The sequence below is a fragment of the Cotesia typhae genome, unplaced genomic scaffold, assembly GCF_013202065.1.
Source record: "Cotesia typhae breed Kobodo isofemale line unplaced genomic scaffold, CoteBio_Ctyphae contig_48, whole genome shotgun sequence".
In the NCBI taxonomy this organism is placed as follows: Eukaryota; Metazoa; Arthropoda; class Insecta; order Hymenoptera; family Braconidae; genus Cotesia; species Cotesia typhae.
In genome coordinates, this window is record NW_027423756.1 from 11,944,949 (window position 1) to 11,962,281 (window position 17,333).

General features: G+C 32.2%; 2 protein-coding genes across 2 annotated transcripts in view; both read right to left on the reverse strand.

Moving 5' to 3' along the window:
* The window catches only part of LOC141529394 (tyrosine-protein kinase Dnt), a 144,410-nt gene that overhangs the window by 116,954 nt on the left and 10,123 nt on the right, over positions 1-17,333 (reverse strand). Inside the window, exon 4 of the mRNA XM_074245898.1 lies at positions 2,333-2,384. The gene's annotated coding sequence lies outside the window, so the exon portion shown is untranslated. The remainder of the gene's footprint in view (positions 1-2,332; positions 2,385-17,333) is intronic.
* On the reverse strand, positions 4,198-11,412 carry Tll (nuclear receptor subfamily 2 group E member tailless). Its single transcript, XM_074246471.1, has 4 exons — positions 11,071-11,412; positions 6,733-6,969; positions 6,375-6,637; positions 4,198-6,093 (listed from the first exon to the last, which is right to left on the reverse strand). The coding sequence occupies exons 1-4, from the start codon at positions 11,129-11,131 to the stop codon at positions 5,404-5,406; spliced, it is 1,251 nt and encodes a 416-aa protein (XP_074102572.1). The 5' UTR covers positions 11,132-11,412; the 3' UTR covers positions 4,198-5,403.

The window sequence follows — 17,333 nt, forward strand, 5'->3', positions numbered from 1 at the left end:
TGAACCGATGGCAATTAAAGTAAAACGTTTGATTTGTTTTGAAAATAATAGCCAATAAAATACTGGGTGGTTGCTTGAGCGCATTCTTTTTCATGCTCGCTCATATATAATGAAGTAGAGTATTGCGGAAGAGTGGCATACGCCAAACTATTATAAGCTGATGGATATTGTACACTCATGTGCTCACTATTTTCATTATTATTATTATTACTATCATGTCATAGAAATACACGCTCACATGTACATGCACAGATTCGATAATTTATACGAGTAGTGTGTATAAACCAGTGTCTTTTTTCCGTAAAAGACCCCCTCTGGGAGCTGGAGGCAGCATCCGTGTCATGACAGCGATGAACCCCTCAATGACAGCTAGAGCGACCAACATATAATCTGTTCCCATCAACATAGACATAATGGATGCATCATCGGGAGCCAACAATAGAACATTTTGCTTCTGCAGAATTAAACCAAGCAACTGAAATAGAAACGCCTGTCTTTACGTTTTTACCTAACGAATAGAGCTGTTCTACACCGAAAAAAAATTTTTTTCAATTTTTCTCTAAAATTTATATATTTATTTAAATTTTGAGTTATATGTGTGGATGTAAATAATTTGCAAGGTAAATGTACGCCCACCTCAGTCGCTAGCTCGGATTTGCTTTATTAAATTCCTGACACGAGGCGCGTCGCACGTGCAAATATTTCGCGTAGGGTCCACGGCGTTTCACTGCTCGGGGATGACTTAAGAAACTTCCTGATTCGTTGGCTCTCTCAACGCCAGCTTCTACACTCTATCTCTGGTTTATAAAATAAAATTCTTTCATTTATAAGGATAGAATTTATTATTGTTGAGATTCAGCTGCTAAATTCTCCGTGCATAACTTGCCTTCAATTACACTGTTATCATTGTACATATCTGTTAAATTACTCCTATTGTTTATGTTTTAAATTCTAACAATGTTATTGCACAAATTTCTCTCTATGTTTGTATACAAAAATATTTACTAAAATTTTTCTACAGAAAATTCAGTCAATTAATATTTACTGATAAAAAAATTTACTTGATTTAAGAGAAAAATTCTTGAAATAAAAAATTAATTTATTAGATCAAGAATTTTTCTGTTTGATTAAAAATGATTAAATTCTTCAAAATTACGTTTTTGGTTCTAGATTTTTACTCTCTAATTCCGTTGATATTTTTATCAGTGTCGATTTAAGAAAAGCGTGCGTAAAAAATAATAATTACAAGGGTTAAAAAGTTCGAACGTTTGAAGTCTCAATAGAGATTAAATCATTCGGAAGATTTGATATCAATAACATATAATAATAACACAATAATACTTGAGTCGATTTTTCAGTCGATTTAACAATAAGCCAAAAAACTAGGCAAGATGACAAGCTGATCGAGCAAAAACAAAACCGCGACCCCATCACGCGACCACATTAATTAATTGACGTATGGAAGCTGCTCCAGTCTCAGACTCATGAGAGCATGAGCACACTTTTTTCTGTTTTGTTGCCTCGAAACAATGCCGACTCTCGAGTGTTGCAGCTTTGAACTTAGTAGATCTCAGGACCTTCTAACATAATATACAAACCAGAGGCACAGATTGATACACTGCCGGCATGACCGAGGGAATTGACCGACCAATTGATGTAACACATAGTCGAGGGTTCATTGTATCGCCGAATTGCAATTACAGCGGGGCAATGTTCATTGTATGTATATATATACAAGCATCGATAGCGTTTTATATTTTGTTACTGTTACACTTGGGCATTTCTTTTAAAGATTGGGCCTACCTCGCCCCTCGATCCTCAATCGACGAGCCTCTTGAGCTCCCGCGCAGAAACTCACCCCTCAATTGTGTAAATCAGCAAAACATACATGTACGCGACACATAGGCGTGGAGGCAAGGTGTAACATTCCCGGTGGGAACCACTTGTCGTTTAAATTTGAAACGCATGCACACTTATATTATTCGGTCCCACATTTCATGTTCCTTTTATTTCAACTGCTGGAATTTTTTCACCTATTCGAGCCAAATGTTTAATAAAGAGTCTCGGAGAATCGGAGAGGGAGAAACGCCCAATATGTAACTAAATATTGAGGGGTTAATTTAATTGCCGATGAATTTAATTATTTTCGGCTCAAGTGTGAGTAGTTTGTTACTATTCGATCGTCTGGAAGCGCTACTGTTAAATGCATGGATATTTTTTATGCTTTATTGTTTGTTTCAAGTATTCGCTAGTGCTCGAAAACATACGGATTTTTTTACCATACGGTGTGATTATTATAGAGTAGTTTTAATTACTGTGTTTAATTACTCACCACACTGGATAGAATTGAACTGGAAATTCTGAACTGGAAATTCGTTGAAATTCTGAAAGAAAATTTTTATTGAATTAATGGAAAATAATTGCAGTAATTATTTAAAATTGTGGAAATGCAGAACTAAAAAAAAATTGACTGGATTCGATATTTTTTGGATTTTTGTTTATTTTTGATGACTAAATTTAATTACTTATAGAATTGAATAGAGAAAAACGCAAAACTGGAATTTAACCGGGGTTAAAAATTTATAAAAGAAATAATAAGTGATTTTTTTCAAAAATAAAGAAAGAAAATAAATGAATGGACAATAATTGCGGTAAATAGGTGTAAATATTTAAACAACTCGTTGAAATGGACATTATAGTATAATGAATGGTCAGAAGATAGCATAGAAAGTGAAACGAATTATTTGTCACACTAGGCGCTTAGAGCGGTAAATTCACAGGATGTATTTTTCATTCATAGATATCTTTGGGCGGGCTGTTTACCTGAGTAATTTGTCAGGAAGTATAATGGACTCAATAGCGAGGGTAAATCCGGGCAAAGTGAAATGTTGGTGGGGTAATAGTGACGTTAGATGATGGCTACAGTGGCCGAAACGAATCAACGGGCGGTCTCTGGAGGTTTTCACTAAAATTGTTGCCGAAAAAACTTATGTTAAATATAATATAATGTGCAGTACGGTCACATATATTATATTGATGTTGCCGCTGAAGAACGATACAGATGTTGGATGTTAAAAAATAAATATTAGACACCGCATTGATCTCACAGTGAATTAAATTCTGCTTCAACAAATTTTACGGTTGACTTTTCAATTTTTTATTATTTATTTTGGCCGTTAATAATTTTTAAGTGTTATTTTTATTTATATTTTTATACTGCAGGAATTTATTTATTTATTTTTTTTTTTTTTTTTTTTTTTTTTTTTTCCATTCATTGGCAATTTGCGATAACGAGTATTTGTCGTAAACACGTTGAACGATGAATTGAGGGGATGCCACAGGGTGCCGCGTATACGTATACACGATAAGTGGCACAACATTTGAAAAGCCAGTCATGCGAAGAACAAGAGTCACTTAAACCATTAGAACGAGCGCCGGTGCTTTTCTCTATCCCGCATCACTTTCGCAACAAGTAAACTTTATATAAAGATCCTTGTTAACATACGCTCCGTTAAGAAATTCGTGAGAATATATTTTCTCAAGTTTCTATTATGCGCTATCCACTTACACTTGAGAAAAAAAAATTTTTACACAATAATATTGAAGATTAAACGTTACAAAAAACTGTTTCTTAGCAAGTAAAAATATTAAAAATTAATAAAAAAAATGATTTTGTTAAAAAAATAAATAAATACGCAGTTGATTCTTTAAAAAGCGTGACAAAATATGTCTCCAAGGATAATCGTCTTTAAATACTAACCCGTTTTTTATTAAAAAAATTTTTTTCCACAAAATAAAAGTTCAGACCTTGTGTGTGTAGACTCTCACGTCCATAATAAAAAGTAGCTCTGGAGTCCAAAGTCTTTTTAAGTCGGAAAAGTTTAGAAGGCGATTATTTACCTGCTCGCTTAGTGATTACAGTACCGCGGGTTATATAGCCCCGAGCAAATGAAACTTATGTTCAGGCTCTGGACAATGTTACTGAATTAAGCCACTGCTAACAGAGTTGTGAGTTGCGGGCCTTTGTACCAAGATTACCAGTCAAATCACCGTGAAATGCTCGTGAAAATCATGGCCATTGTGACCCAGGTAAGATTTAACAATCTCCAGGCCGGTTTTTTTAAACTATACCTTAGCTTTTTCCCAAATTATTTAAACCAAATTTGTGACGAGAAATTTTAATAAAAATAAGTCAAAATTTTTTAGTCTTAGTTATTTATTAATAATCGCTGAAGCGATTCTGTACAATGTATTACTAGTATTAATCTTAAGGTTACAATTAATTTCGTAGCGCATGCATTTAATTTTTATTTACACATTATTTAACTAGGGTTCTGCTAGGCGTTTTTGAAACTTAAATTAATTGAATAAATAAATAAAATTAATGATTTGAAAAATACGGTGTTGAAAGAATCATAAAGAGCGATGGCGCTCGGAATTAAAAAAAAATTTTTTAAAGTTTGACTTAATTTTTTGGATCTTTTAAATGAAGTAGAAGAGGTATAATGTCAAAATTGCAGTTTTAAGCTTTTTCAAGCTCTTGATTTTCGGTACAACCCTCTTTTACAAAGGTCGAACATTACTAACAAGCTAAGGTAGAAATAAAAAAAAAAATTTGAATCTTGTTAAGCTTATTAATAATGATTCAAGCTGTAAGTCATAAAAAAGGGTTGTAAAAGTAAATCAAGAACTTGAAAATGGTTAAAAAAAACTAAAAGTTGCAATTTTGACAATATACGCTTCCAACCGGGGAAAAAAAAAAAAAAAAAAAAAAAAACTATTTTTAAAAAATTTGACCGCTAATTTTAAAAAAATAGGTGACAAAATTTTATCGGAAAAAATTAGTCTCTAACTCTGAGCGCCCTTTCAATGCCGATCTTTCAATTTTAAAATATTGCTCAAAAATCAAGTTTTTAAGCTTCTTAAGCTACTCCATAACCCCATTTTGAATCGCGTGAATATTTACAAGTAGTTAATCTACTATTTACAAGTAAACCTATCGATTAAACTTAAAAGTAAGTTTATTGCTGAAGCATATCAACTAATATAAATAATTTTTTATATTCTATACTTAAAAATGTTAATAACTCTATATAATATGTTTAATCAAAAGCAAGTATGTAATAAAATTAGTGATATGTCAACATCACAGTTATTTAAACTCTACAATGATTAATGAATAATCTTTAACAATTATTTACAGGTACAATTTACAGCATGTAATCTATACACGGTCGCTGAACATCAGCTTTTGCTTCACTTAAAATAATATTTACAGATTTCCTTGAAAAAAAAAAAACGCTCTAAATTTTAATAAAATTGTTCTTTAAATTTAGAAAGTTTTTTTTTTCAAGACTTGCAACTATATTTATTAAAAAATAAAATTGTAACCTTGAAAGAAAATCATTGCGACTTATAAACGTCACATATAATCCGTTCAATAGGAATAACACCAATAGTCCGACGGAAAAATAACGTTTCAATAGCACCACTCGAAACAGACTTTAAAAAGGGGAGCAATAGCAATATTCTTCCGAATCTCAAAGCCCCGAAGGATGAGCGGCTGAGCATTTGTCCTAGTGCCAAGTAAACTCCGTCGCGCAGCCGCATGATAGTAGGGAGGTCCTTTACGTGGTACCCAGGTGCTAGAGTTGCTGAAGGGGGTGACATTGACCCGTCACTGTTCTGGCTAGTAATTTGTCTTTTGCTGTCTTCGAGAACGGAGGTGAAGAACACGATGGCCCGCAAGCAAGCGAACTCATGGGGGTCCATGGCTGCGGCGTTTATGGCTACCATTACTTCGCGGAAACGGTGAACTTCCAGTACCAGAGGGCTGTTTTGCTGCTCGGAGGTTAAGAGAACACCTGGATCCAGTCCGGGTGACATTTGGGCTGTCGATATGAGAAATTCATCGCGCCAAGACGCATCGAGGAGCGTCAGTTGGTCCTCCAAGGAGAGACCCGTGCCCATGGTCAAGTCCTTTGCCCAACGGACGTTTAGGAACAATATGCGCGCCGCTTGCTCACAGACTGCGTCTGGGGTGAAGAAGTTTGCCAATGAAATCGATGGTATCGCTGGCATACTGACAGGAATCTAAATAAAGTTCAAAATGTTAAAAATTGGATCGAAAGTGAGCCAAATTTTTTTTTTATCCTTTCAGATATTATAAAAATTTTTTTACGTACAAAAATAATTATTAAATAAAATTTTTCAGTAAAATTATAAATAAATATAAAAAAAAAATTGCTAAATCCAATTTTGACTTAAAATTTTTTTTTTTACATTTTTGTAAAAAAATCAAGATTATTTTTTTTTGCACTAATATTTTTATAATTTAAAAAAAATTTTAGAGTATAAATTAAAAAAATACTTACATAAGATCGATAAGAGCCGACTTTGGGTAGCGGAATACTTCCAGAGTAAAGATGAATGTGAGCGGGAGGAGCCATATTCCCGATACTAGATGCTCGTATCTGATCATTCGGATTTTTCGGTAATGCCAGATCCAATACGGTAGCCGGTGGCGGTGGTGTTATCATGCTAGCCGTAATGTTGTTGATTGCTTCAGGTTCTTTGAAGTACAAAGCCATTTGTCTACGGAGTGTAGCATTTCTGGGTCCCCGTTCATGCTGAACGGCTATTTAAATCAAAACAAAAACAGCTTATTAATATATTAATTTAATATTTACATTTAACAAACCGACAAAAAAAAAAAAAAAAAACGACCCGTACCTTCTTTGTTCATGCCAACTTGGATACACTTTTTGAGCCGACAAGCTCTGCATTGATTGCGGTGAGTTTTGTCAACCATACATCCACCCTCAGACTTGGCTTTGCAAACGTACTGACGGTTGCGTCGAATAGATCGTTTGAAGAAGCCAGCACAGCCATCACAGGCAAATATTCCGTAGTGTTTACCTGATGAGTGATCGCGACAGACTTTGCAAGGTATATCGTACAAAATGCGGCCTAAACAAAAATTATTTGTAAGTAATTTTAATTTTAAAATCTAATCTAAAAATAAATAATTTGTAAAATTAAAAAATAGAGCTCGAATTTTTTTAGACCATAAAATTTTATTTACAACTTGGAAGTATATTTGTTGTTGATCTGGAACTTCATACACCTTGCCCACCTTACAAGGGAGTCGAGAAAAAAATCAAAGGAACTAGACATTAAATGAAGGAATAAGAAGCAAGGAGGATAAAAGAAAATAGTAGAGTGTGTTGAAATAAAGCATTGAAGAAAAGTATGTACTAGCATTATATAGTTAAATGGGCGTTTAAATAGGAATAAAGAACCTGAGGATTGATTGGGAGATCGTGATACGATGGAGTGTCGTGTTTCTGGTTGCTCACTTGGCTATTGAATATGCCAGCAGCCACATCCGGTCCATTATTCAAACAGCGCTATTCATAAGCTCTTTTCTAGCTTTTTCTCTGTCTCTCTAGTTTGATTTACGCTTTACTATCTTGCACATATAATACTTACAACCCGAGGTAGGGGTAGTATTAAAGGAGGCTTGAATGGTGTGAGGGCGGATCGCGAAAATGACAGAAGCACCGAGCATGAGTACAACCGAGAGTCTATTATAAACTCTTGAACCAGTGAGAAACGTACGCGCCTTTTCTATGTCATTGTAGAATCATCTTTTTTATTTTTTTTTTTTTTTTATTATTATTATATTTATATTACTTGGACAGGCATGTATGGATAACTCTCCAGTTAACTCAACGGCAAATCGATCCATTCAACAATATACTTTCAATGTGTCATTCATGTGTATATGTTTTCCTTTTTCGCGTAAACGGGTTTTAACACAAAGTATACGCTGTCCTGCCAAACTTTAAATCGTAAAAGCCCTTTTAAATATTCCGTTTTGTCACGACCTGACGTTGTTGTTATACATCAATAATACACGTCGCACCGTGACCATAAGTTGATTTTTGTGACAATATATGGTTGATCAATATGAGTGAAAATATTTTTATTTTCTTTTTTACTACTGTGAAAATTAACGTCAATAAAATAATCTATTGTTGCTTTATAATAAATTTATATATTTACTAACTATAATTTTTTATTGAAATATTAAAAAAAAAATTTATAATTCATTAAAATAATAAATTTAATTAATTAATTAATTAAACTAAAAATTTACTAATAAAAATTATAAAAATATCTGTCGAAAAATTTTTATGAACTTTTTAATTTAAAAACTTTTGTTTAAGTCTGAGGAGAATTAAAAAAAAATATTTATACTCGTAAAACTATTGCCAGACATCGAGTCGTCTAAAAAATTTACCCTTCGATAGAAAAATGTATATTTATTTTTATCCTTCCGAAAACTTGGAAGAAAAGTTTGTCTTGGATTATACGCATTAAGTATATACTGAATTTTCTATGAATAATCAATCAATCTAATAGTAAGGTAATACATCAAGTGCATCGAAGGGAAGTGAGCATTGCATCGAAGCTCATGATGTACATGCACACATATGTATATTCATATTAATGCTTATTCAAAGCACCGCAATAACAGGGTAAGTATTTCCTCACTGGGGAAAGTATTGACGCATGTATATATGGACATACAGAAAAAATAGAGAGAAAGGAAACTGAAGTTAAGCTTGAGCTTCAGAAGCAAAACACGCACGCACACAGCAACCGAACCGGTAATTTAAAAAGAATAATAACTATAAAGTTAGTAAAAAAGACTAAGAATAATATTGTAATTATTATAAAAATAAAAAATAAGAAAAAGAAGATGCTAATGCGAGTTGGAGGACAGTTTGTGGGCGTTCTCAACAACTTGTATACCGCGTGAATTTTTGATACCCCGCAAGTCTTTCTTCCATAGGTCGTTTGTAACCTGCACTCCGAGTGCGTTATTTCTCCCTTACATTTTTAGTTTTCGTTTGTTTCAACATAAAAGTAAAGTGTCCACTCTCGTGGCTATTATTAATTTACAAAATTTTAACCTTAAAAGGCCAGTAACCTAAAAGGACAACAACCTCAAAAGTTATACCAGAAAATATCCGAGAGACGAACTTTAATGCATGCTTTTAAATCGAGTAATTGCAAGTTGTTAATAATTACGAATAATAATTTGTACGAATATGTGATTCACTCTTAAAATTAATATTTTTGTGAAGGGCGAAACCTTGAGCTGAATTTAATAGAAATAAAAAAGTATCTTGTAGTTGCGTGTCATTTACTGAAGTACGCTTTGGGTTCATTAGTTGTTTTTTTTTTTTTTTCTTAAACTTGAAAGTTTCTTGGCTTTTTATTGTCACAGGCGGCTGCGAAGTTTTGTAACTGTATTTAAAGTTATAGAAAATTATAGTCAATTGCCTGCTGGAGGAGACTATACCTGATATAGCAAATTGGTGGCAAATTGCACGCGACAATTGTTTTAATGGAGATAGACAATGTATGACCAGCAATTGTTAAGTAAATATAACAATAATCGATATTAAAGAACAATGATTTTAGTTGTAAAAGTTAAATATAAATAATTGTGAAAATTTTATATTTTTTAGCTGTCCCGTTTTTTTTTTTTTTTCTTCATTTTATCCCTCTGATAATTTACAGTCATTAATAATTATCAAGAATATATCAGGTGTGATTAGTCATTGAAGCATGGGAATTCACCGTCATGTGTTATTTTAAAAAACTAGATGTTACATCTAACAAGGTAAATTTATTTCGATAAATATTTAAAGGGGATACTTTACGCACGACACCGTCATCTGTTGCCCCACTTGAAAGTTTGCTGGGGGTCGCGGGTCGATTACCTACGCCAGAATTCCACCTCATCATCAGCGAACCCTTGATACACGTTTACTGACTACCGTACACATGCTTCGTTAATAGTATTTTTATTTTTATACATTATATATTATTGCAATTGCTAAGCTTGCACTGATTGCCGACCAAATGACACCCAGCAACCTGTTAATTGATATATGATGTGATTCGTAGGTTTATTTAACGCACGCATCCCACTGTCTATCGCCCCCGAAACATCTGCCGTTATTTTCTCATGGACTTTAAATTGTAAAAATATTTATCGTCACTCGGTTCATCAGGAATACACATGCTATTTGTTTCACACGAGATTAGACATATAAAATAAAATATAAATACAATACAATAAGCCCTAATCAGGATTTCGAATTAAAAGTTGATTATTTAAGAAAGGAAAAATGTTTGCAAGAGAAAATTGAATTTATATTCCTTTGACTTAAATTGTGTACTTTTGAATAACTTTTTTTTTGTGGATTTAGTCAAGAATATTTTGATTAAAATTCACTGAAGCAATAACGATTTTTTTTTTTTTTTTATTTACGAGGAGAAAAAGTTGAGTAAATAGTATTTTATGGTCAAGTTACAATAGAAAAATCTAATTAACTATTTTAAATGGCAAATATATTTTTTTTGAGTAATTTCGTCTATTTTTCGATGATATTAAATATACTTTGTTGCAAAGTGACAAAATATAAAAGGTTTGAATTTTATAAATATATGAGCTTAAAACTTTTCAAACGATTATTATTTTATACACTGATAAAAAAATTGACTTGACTCAAGAGCCAAACTCTTGAACCAAGAATTCCATTTTGAAGAAAACAATTTTCTTGAGTCAAAAGAATAAATTCTTGAGCTAAGAAATTATTCTTGGTCTAAGAAAATTTTCTTGTTTCAAGAATTTCTTCTCTTGACTCAAGAAAATGATTTTCTTCAAAATTGAATTCTTAGTTCAAGAGTTTGGCTCTTGAGTCAAGTCAATTTTTTTATCAGTGTACTTTACTAACACTGGGCTTATCAAAGTTCTGAGAAAATAATTACTTGTTTGTTTTTATGTTCATTCGATTTATGTTTAATGTAAATTTAAGTCGCAAATAAATAAAATAAAGAAAAGTTCAAAAGTATAATTTACGAGAAAAATTAAATTTACAATAAAAATAAAAGTTTTACTTAAAAATTAACAAGAAAAATATTTTCTCAAATCCACCCGATTGAAATAAATTTATTATTAAAAAAAAAAAAAATAAATAATCCACTTACTTGATTGTGTTTGCATTTTTCTATTGGGAATTTGTGTTCTTCGATTATCAACTGAACTCATGAGTGAATTCCGTTCTTTCGCCAGCTTTGAAACGTTTCAATAATCAAATACACAAATGAAAAAAGAACAAAGTTAGTTCTGTTCTAATTTTCACCACTTTTAGCACTTAGGTTAATAATAGTTGATAATTCTGAGCTATTAAAATTGTTACGAGTAGCGCAGACATATAGATTGGTTAGAAAAATCTGACAAAATTTAAGTCGCGTGCGTTTTAACGATGGATGAGCTCTGAATACCTGAGACAGTTCCGTCGCAGACTCTTGAATGAGCAGTGACTGACAATGATCGGAGTCGAGGCTTTTTGATGGTAAGTCGGGTAGGTTTTGAAAAAAGCTTTCAATCCTATTGGCCGAAGTTCACCCTACTCCCAGAAAAAGGGCGGAACCGAGGACTTATGTACAATTTGTAGTATATAGAGCTGATTGTATATGTATATAGAATAATATTTCCCTCTCCTTGAGCCCACGACCACTGCTCGAGGGTTGAAGGTTGAACGGTGAGCTTTACGCGCGGCAACGAACATCAGTTGGCATCTCGCTCCATTCCATACACCCTGTGCTACCACATACATGTGTTTATACACACATGTATGGATAAAAATGTACTATGCTAACTATACTGATGACTATGACCCTTTTGTTGTCTGACAATTCATTTAAAGTCTAACAATGTCATCAAATTTAACCCATTTTTGCTGTTTATAAATTATTACTTTTTAAATTCTTACAAACAATTTTTATAGAAGTTTTAAATTAGTTGATTGTTTTAATAAATAGTAATTCATTTTGTAAGATTTTTGTATGAAAGTTTATGAAGTTTGTAACTACACTGATAGAAAAATTATCTTAATTTAAGAGAAAAAAAATCTTAAACCAAGTGTACGCATAGAAAAAATATAAAGTAAAATATATTTTAGTTCTTTTTTTAGATAGTTTAATTTTTATATTTTATAAAGTAAAACACTTTTTTAAATTTTTGAGACCAAGATTTATAGAATACTAGAATTAATTAAATTAAAAAATTTTTTAAGCACTTAACAAAAAAAAATAGTATATTACACTCCGAGGGAAGTAAAGTAAAAAATGTCTCAGATCACATGTAAATGTGATCTAAGGTTTCTTATTTACTTTCCGAGGAGTGTATACTATTTTTTTCCTCGACGGAGGCGAAAAGCGGCAACTTGGTTTAGCGCAGCGGGGCTAAAGTTGACGCTTTACACCCGTAGGGTAAAAAAATGTACATTAAATAAATAAATAGAGGCTTATACATTACACATATAATAAATCAACTAACAAATCTCGAGATAATGAGATCTAATGAGTAGGCGGCTTGTTGACTATTTTTGATAAAAGCAAACTTTTCCATCCCACTTTTGTCGCCTTAATGATCTTTTACAATTGCCACTAATGTTGTATTGTTAGTTAAAATTTACATTTAATCTTTAAATAGATAATAAGTATTAAGATTTTGAAGTATTAAAGTTTAAAATACAACTTAAGACTCATAATTACTATGAAAAGACCTCGTCATAAGCCTGGACGTACAATTTTTACTTTTTTTTTTTTGATTTATTATAACCTTGTCCTCACAAGTCAGATAAATTACATTTTAGTGATAAAAAAGGTGCTAGTAAAAAAATCATTGAAAAAAATTTATGCAACGAAATTTTAAAGAAAAATATTAAAATTATTTTTTTTTTGTGCAGGAGTATTTTTTGACGCGTTTACAATTAAAGATACATGGAAGATAGTTAATAAATTAGTTAGAGGTAACACAAGCATTGCTTCTGCTACTGATTGACCGTCACGTTGGCCACCCCAGAAGAGCGTACGTTGCCGCCCCTCAAGTACGTAACTCACCCTATTCATTGCGGCGATATAGACTGACAAAAAAGAAGTCACTGTCACGCGCCCTTCTATTACACACTCTATACCTTCCATATATTACAAACTACATACACATATATAAGACATGAATGTAGTACGAAATAAAAGCCATCAACAAAACTATCATCCTTATTTTATGATGCAGATTTGCCTAATGAATTGCCCTTACAACAAGTAGATAGCAATCTTATGGGTACATTTTTTGCTGAAAATATGTTTGGTACAAGAGTTATTGTAGATGTAAATCCACTTATTTATGCATAAAAAAATGAATTAAAATTTATAAATAATTGAGTGCTTGAAATTATTATTCTTATGAATAAAATTTTATAATATATGGTCAAAAATTGACATTAATTATTTTCTACAATGTAAATTCATAAAACTAAATCACGTGAAACAAAAGTAATAGTAGAAATTACATAAAAATTTTTATAAAAAGAAAATTTGAAACCACAAATTAGCGCTACTTGGCTGGTTCTTTTTTCTGGTAAAAATCCTGAAGAAACTAAATACAGAAACGGTCAAATTTTCTACGGCGAGTCAAAGGCGAAAACTTGGGCAACATGTACTTCTTATTGTGCTGAGTATTGTTATAATAAAGGTACAGTATGGGATCCACTAATTTACCGTTGACGTCAGTGTCAGTATAACACAGGTAAGTATCTCATCCTGGGATACGATGAGATCAGAGTCCACGCAATCGTTTACCCCGAGGGCTAACTGATGTTCGGTATCTGCATTGAGAGTACAAAAGCGGTGTATGCGTCGAGAGCAAAACACAAAAAGACGAGAATAGGAGAACGCGTAAGGGAATATTTTCCTGCAGATGTGCCCTAAATATATATATTTATACCTACATGTGTATCATATATACTCAATAAATAAATGTGTGCTTTGAGAGTGAGTTGATTTAATTTTTTTTTTTTAACTTTTTATTTTGTGCGATATGACTCTATGACTCCATCTTGAATTATATCTGATGGTTGATCCCCTGGCGATGCGCAAGACGATCCCCTTTTATCATCGTTTACAAGTACCCAAGGGGGTGAATATAATCGCATAGTCAACTCGTAAATGATATCATAGAAATATTAACGCTTCAAGAGATTTTTATTTAAATAATTCATCTGTCCAATAAGTTATGCATCAAAAAATTTATTCATTCTTTTTTTTTTAAAGAAATTTCTTGAGCTTGAAAATAAAAAAAAATTCAGTTGAAAATAACTTGACTGAAAATGTTTGTATATTTTTAAAAAATTCAAACAAATTTTAAAATAAAAATATTTAGTAAAAAAACTCCACACATCAATCGTAAAAATCACTTAAAAAAACAAGACAAGACTTGTGAATTTAAACTTAAATTATAAAAAATTCCAGGACTGAATGTTCGTGTATATACAGAGAGAATAATAGAAATGTATGTCCGCATCTCAATATAATAGACATGTATTCCCGGCGATGTGGCACTTCACATTTTAGGAGGCAGCATGTGTATTCAAGGCAACTTTCATCGTGATTGAGATCGAGAGAAGAGAATGAGAGAGTGAGGATAAATCCCTGAGCAAAAAACAAGACGAAGAAAACCAAAAAAAACTTCTGGATATATAATACAGATATTTTTTCTGTACTGAAAAAGTGGGTAAGGATGCCTTGCAGAGGTTCACCAGGTTTGGCGTATGCTCGGTGAACCATACGTCATTTTGGCTTTAGCGCAATATGTCGGGAAGATTATCCACGCAACTATCCGTCAAAAATCTTAAACACAAAGGCGTTTATATTCCCGTGCGTCGAGTCGGCTTGCCATCAGTGGGCCTGACTGTTAATATATATATATATGGATTTATTTTTCCATGGGTGTATGAGTGTGGGTTTATCCAGTGCACTATAACCTTCAACACTAAATACGAGACTCAAGTCGCTTTGTCAAGAAGGCAAACTCTGTGGCTAAACGGCTGGTAATATGGGGACCAAATCAAAATACGATTGTCCGGACAGGGGTTAAATGTGTATAAAAGCCAAAGAATAAGACTTCATCTCATCGCTATTCAACGTCGAGTCTGTTAATGCTGCTTTTGATAATAACAGATTCAATGAAAGCTGCTACGGGCATGCTGAAAATATATTTGTTGTAACAATAGTAGAGAACTTTTGGGCACCGATGTTTCGGACTTTTTGTTATTTTAGAGCAAATGTCGCGTGTATTTTTTGTCACTTTGTTAAACATTGACTTAAATGCACTGCTGCGACAGCAGTTGACGGGGTTATTGTCATTATATTTACTATTTATTTAGTCACAATTATTTTCACTCTATAAATGGTCAATTTTTAGTAGATTATTGCTGTCAAACACGGACAAAAGAGCTTTTTGTTATTTTTTAAATATTTTACGAGTGATTGTGTACTGGTTCTAAACAATTGCGTCGATGTCTGTCCAAAGAATGAAGACTTTACTTTTTTAAAAAAACTGTCAGCTCAAAAATGGATTGAAATATTTTTCATGATTATGTAATTTATTTTAAATGAAGTTAATAATTTTTAATTGAAGAAAAAAATATTTGAAGCACATTTAATTTTTATCTCGAGTTTAAGTTTGTAAATTACACAGACGCCAAGGCTCCACGAATCCGCTTTTAGAACCGGAAGGAATAATCGCGACACTAGCCAGTTTCGGTTCTAAGTCTCTCTTCAATCACATTGAGTCGACGCCAGTATATAATGAAGTATAACTATAAAAACTCCAGGACAGAAAGCATAGGTGAATACAATTGAAATAGGAAGTGAGGCTCGTGCTTAGCGTCCAAAAAATTTTAATCCACTAGCATCCCTTATTCAGGTATACCAAGACTTCTCAAGTCGCCGCTATCTTCATCATCTTGTTTCCTCTTCCGTACCAGTATCCAAAATACATGCATGGATATTTGTATGTATGCATATAATAGAGAATAATGAAGGAATAAAACCAAAGAGTCCAAAAGAAGTCGGCCAAAGATCAAGACCATCAGAACCAACTAAAACGAAGAGAAAGGATAGTTTTCTCTTACTCTTTTTCTCCCTCTGTAATCCTAGTTCTTTGGGCATTCAACTGTTTACGCCTTGTTTTACTGGTATTGCATTTAACGAGGCTCTCCCGTCTTTGCCGCGGTGACAAGACGTTCTCCTTACTTCTTTGCCTCTAAGCTCATCCGGTAAAGCGGCCTTTTTTTCACAGGACCTGAAAGGTGTCTTGCGAACATTGTACTCAAGTCTTCGGTCATATTTTTTTTTTTCTAACAAAGAAAGATCATTTTTATGGTCATTTTTATTTGCAATACTTTTGTAGTACTTGATTTTTAATTACCATTATTTATTTACAAACGTTTTTTTATTTATCGTCAATTTTTTTATTTATAATTTTATAAAAAATTATTTTACAAACTCTTGAATTATTTTTCAACTTCAATATTGACATTTTGAGTGTTAAAAAAGGGAGAAAATCAACGAAAGAGAAATTTTAGGGTAAAAATGCGTACCGAGAAAAACTAATGGTGGTATATCATTGTCAGTATAAATAAAAAAGTGATATGTTTTGAATAACAATTCAGAGTAAAATGAGACAACCATGAATAAATATTTTTTTTTTTTTTCTTGATAAAATAATTTTTCTTGTCTGGAATCAAAAATATGACGATGTTTCATTAATTCAAATTATGTACATCGAAAACTGACAAAAAATATGTTATCTTATTTATTTCCGCTCCCCTAATACCGCACAGGATTCCCCTACTTGACTGAACAAATCAATAAGCTGTTTGATTTATTTTCTCAATATGCAGGTTTACGTCAATTGAAGGTAAATCTTCGTGAGTAAATTTTATGCATACTCGTCGATTATTATTAGACTTGCTAATAAATTAAAAAAAAATTTTTTTTACATACTAGATGCAATTATATGAAGTGTCGAAAAGCAACCCTAAATAAAATATAAATTTGAATATTTTAATGATGATAAATAAAATTTTATTTCTATTGTGTGCATACGAATTAATGTAATTTAATTGATTGAAAAAAAATTAAAACATCGATTATAAAATTGCTGGCTGATGGGAACTAAGAAAATTTAAATAGGTATTACTGTATAATAAATAAATGAATAGCGCTTTTGTATTTTAATCTACACGTATGACTCTCCTCATTTGTCGGGATTAAATGTCGGCAATGGGAGATACAGAACTGAAAAATTTTTTTCGTTAGCGATCGACAGAATTAGGGATCTAGCGAAATTAGGTTGACATATATTTGTTAAGAAGCGCCTGATACATTGTACCCATTGGAGC

What these genes read in the sequence shown, in the direction of transcription:
- Tll (XM_074246471.1), bottom strand. Translation starts at nt 11,131, where the DNA reads ATGAGTTCAGTTGATAATCGAAGAACACAAATTCCCAATAGAAAAATG. An exon ending in AGTTGGCATGAACAAAGAAG is followed by an intron (nt 6,638 to 6,732) that starts GTACGGGTCGTT and finishes TGATTTAAATAG; the next exon opens with CCGTTCAGCATGAACGGGGA. An exon ending in TCGGCTCTTATCGATCTTAT is followed by an intron (nt 6,094 to 6,374) that starts GTAAGTATTTTT and finishes AACTTTATTTAG; the next exon opens with ATTCCTGTCAGTATGCCAGC.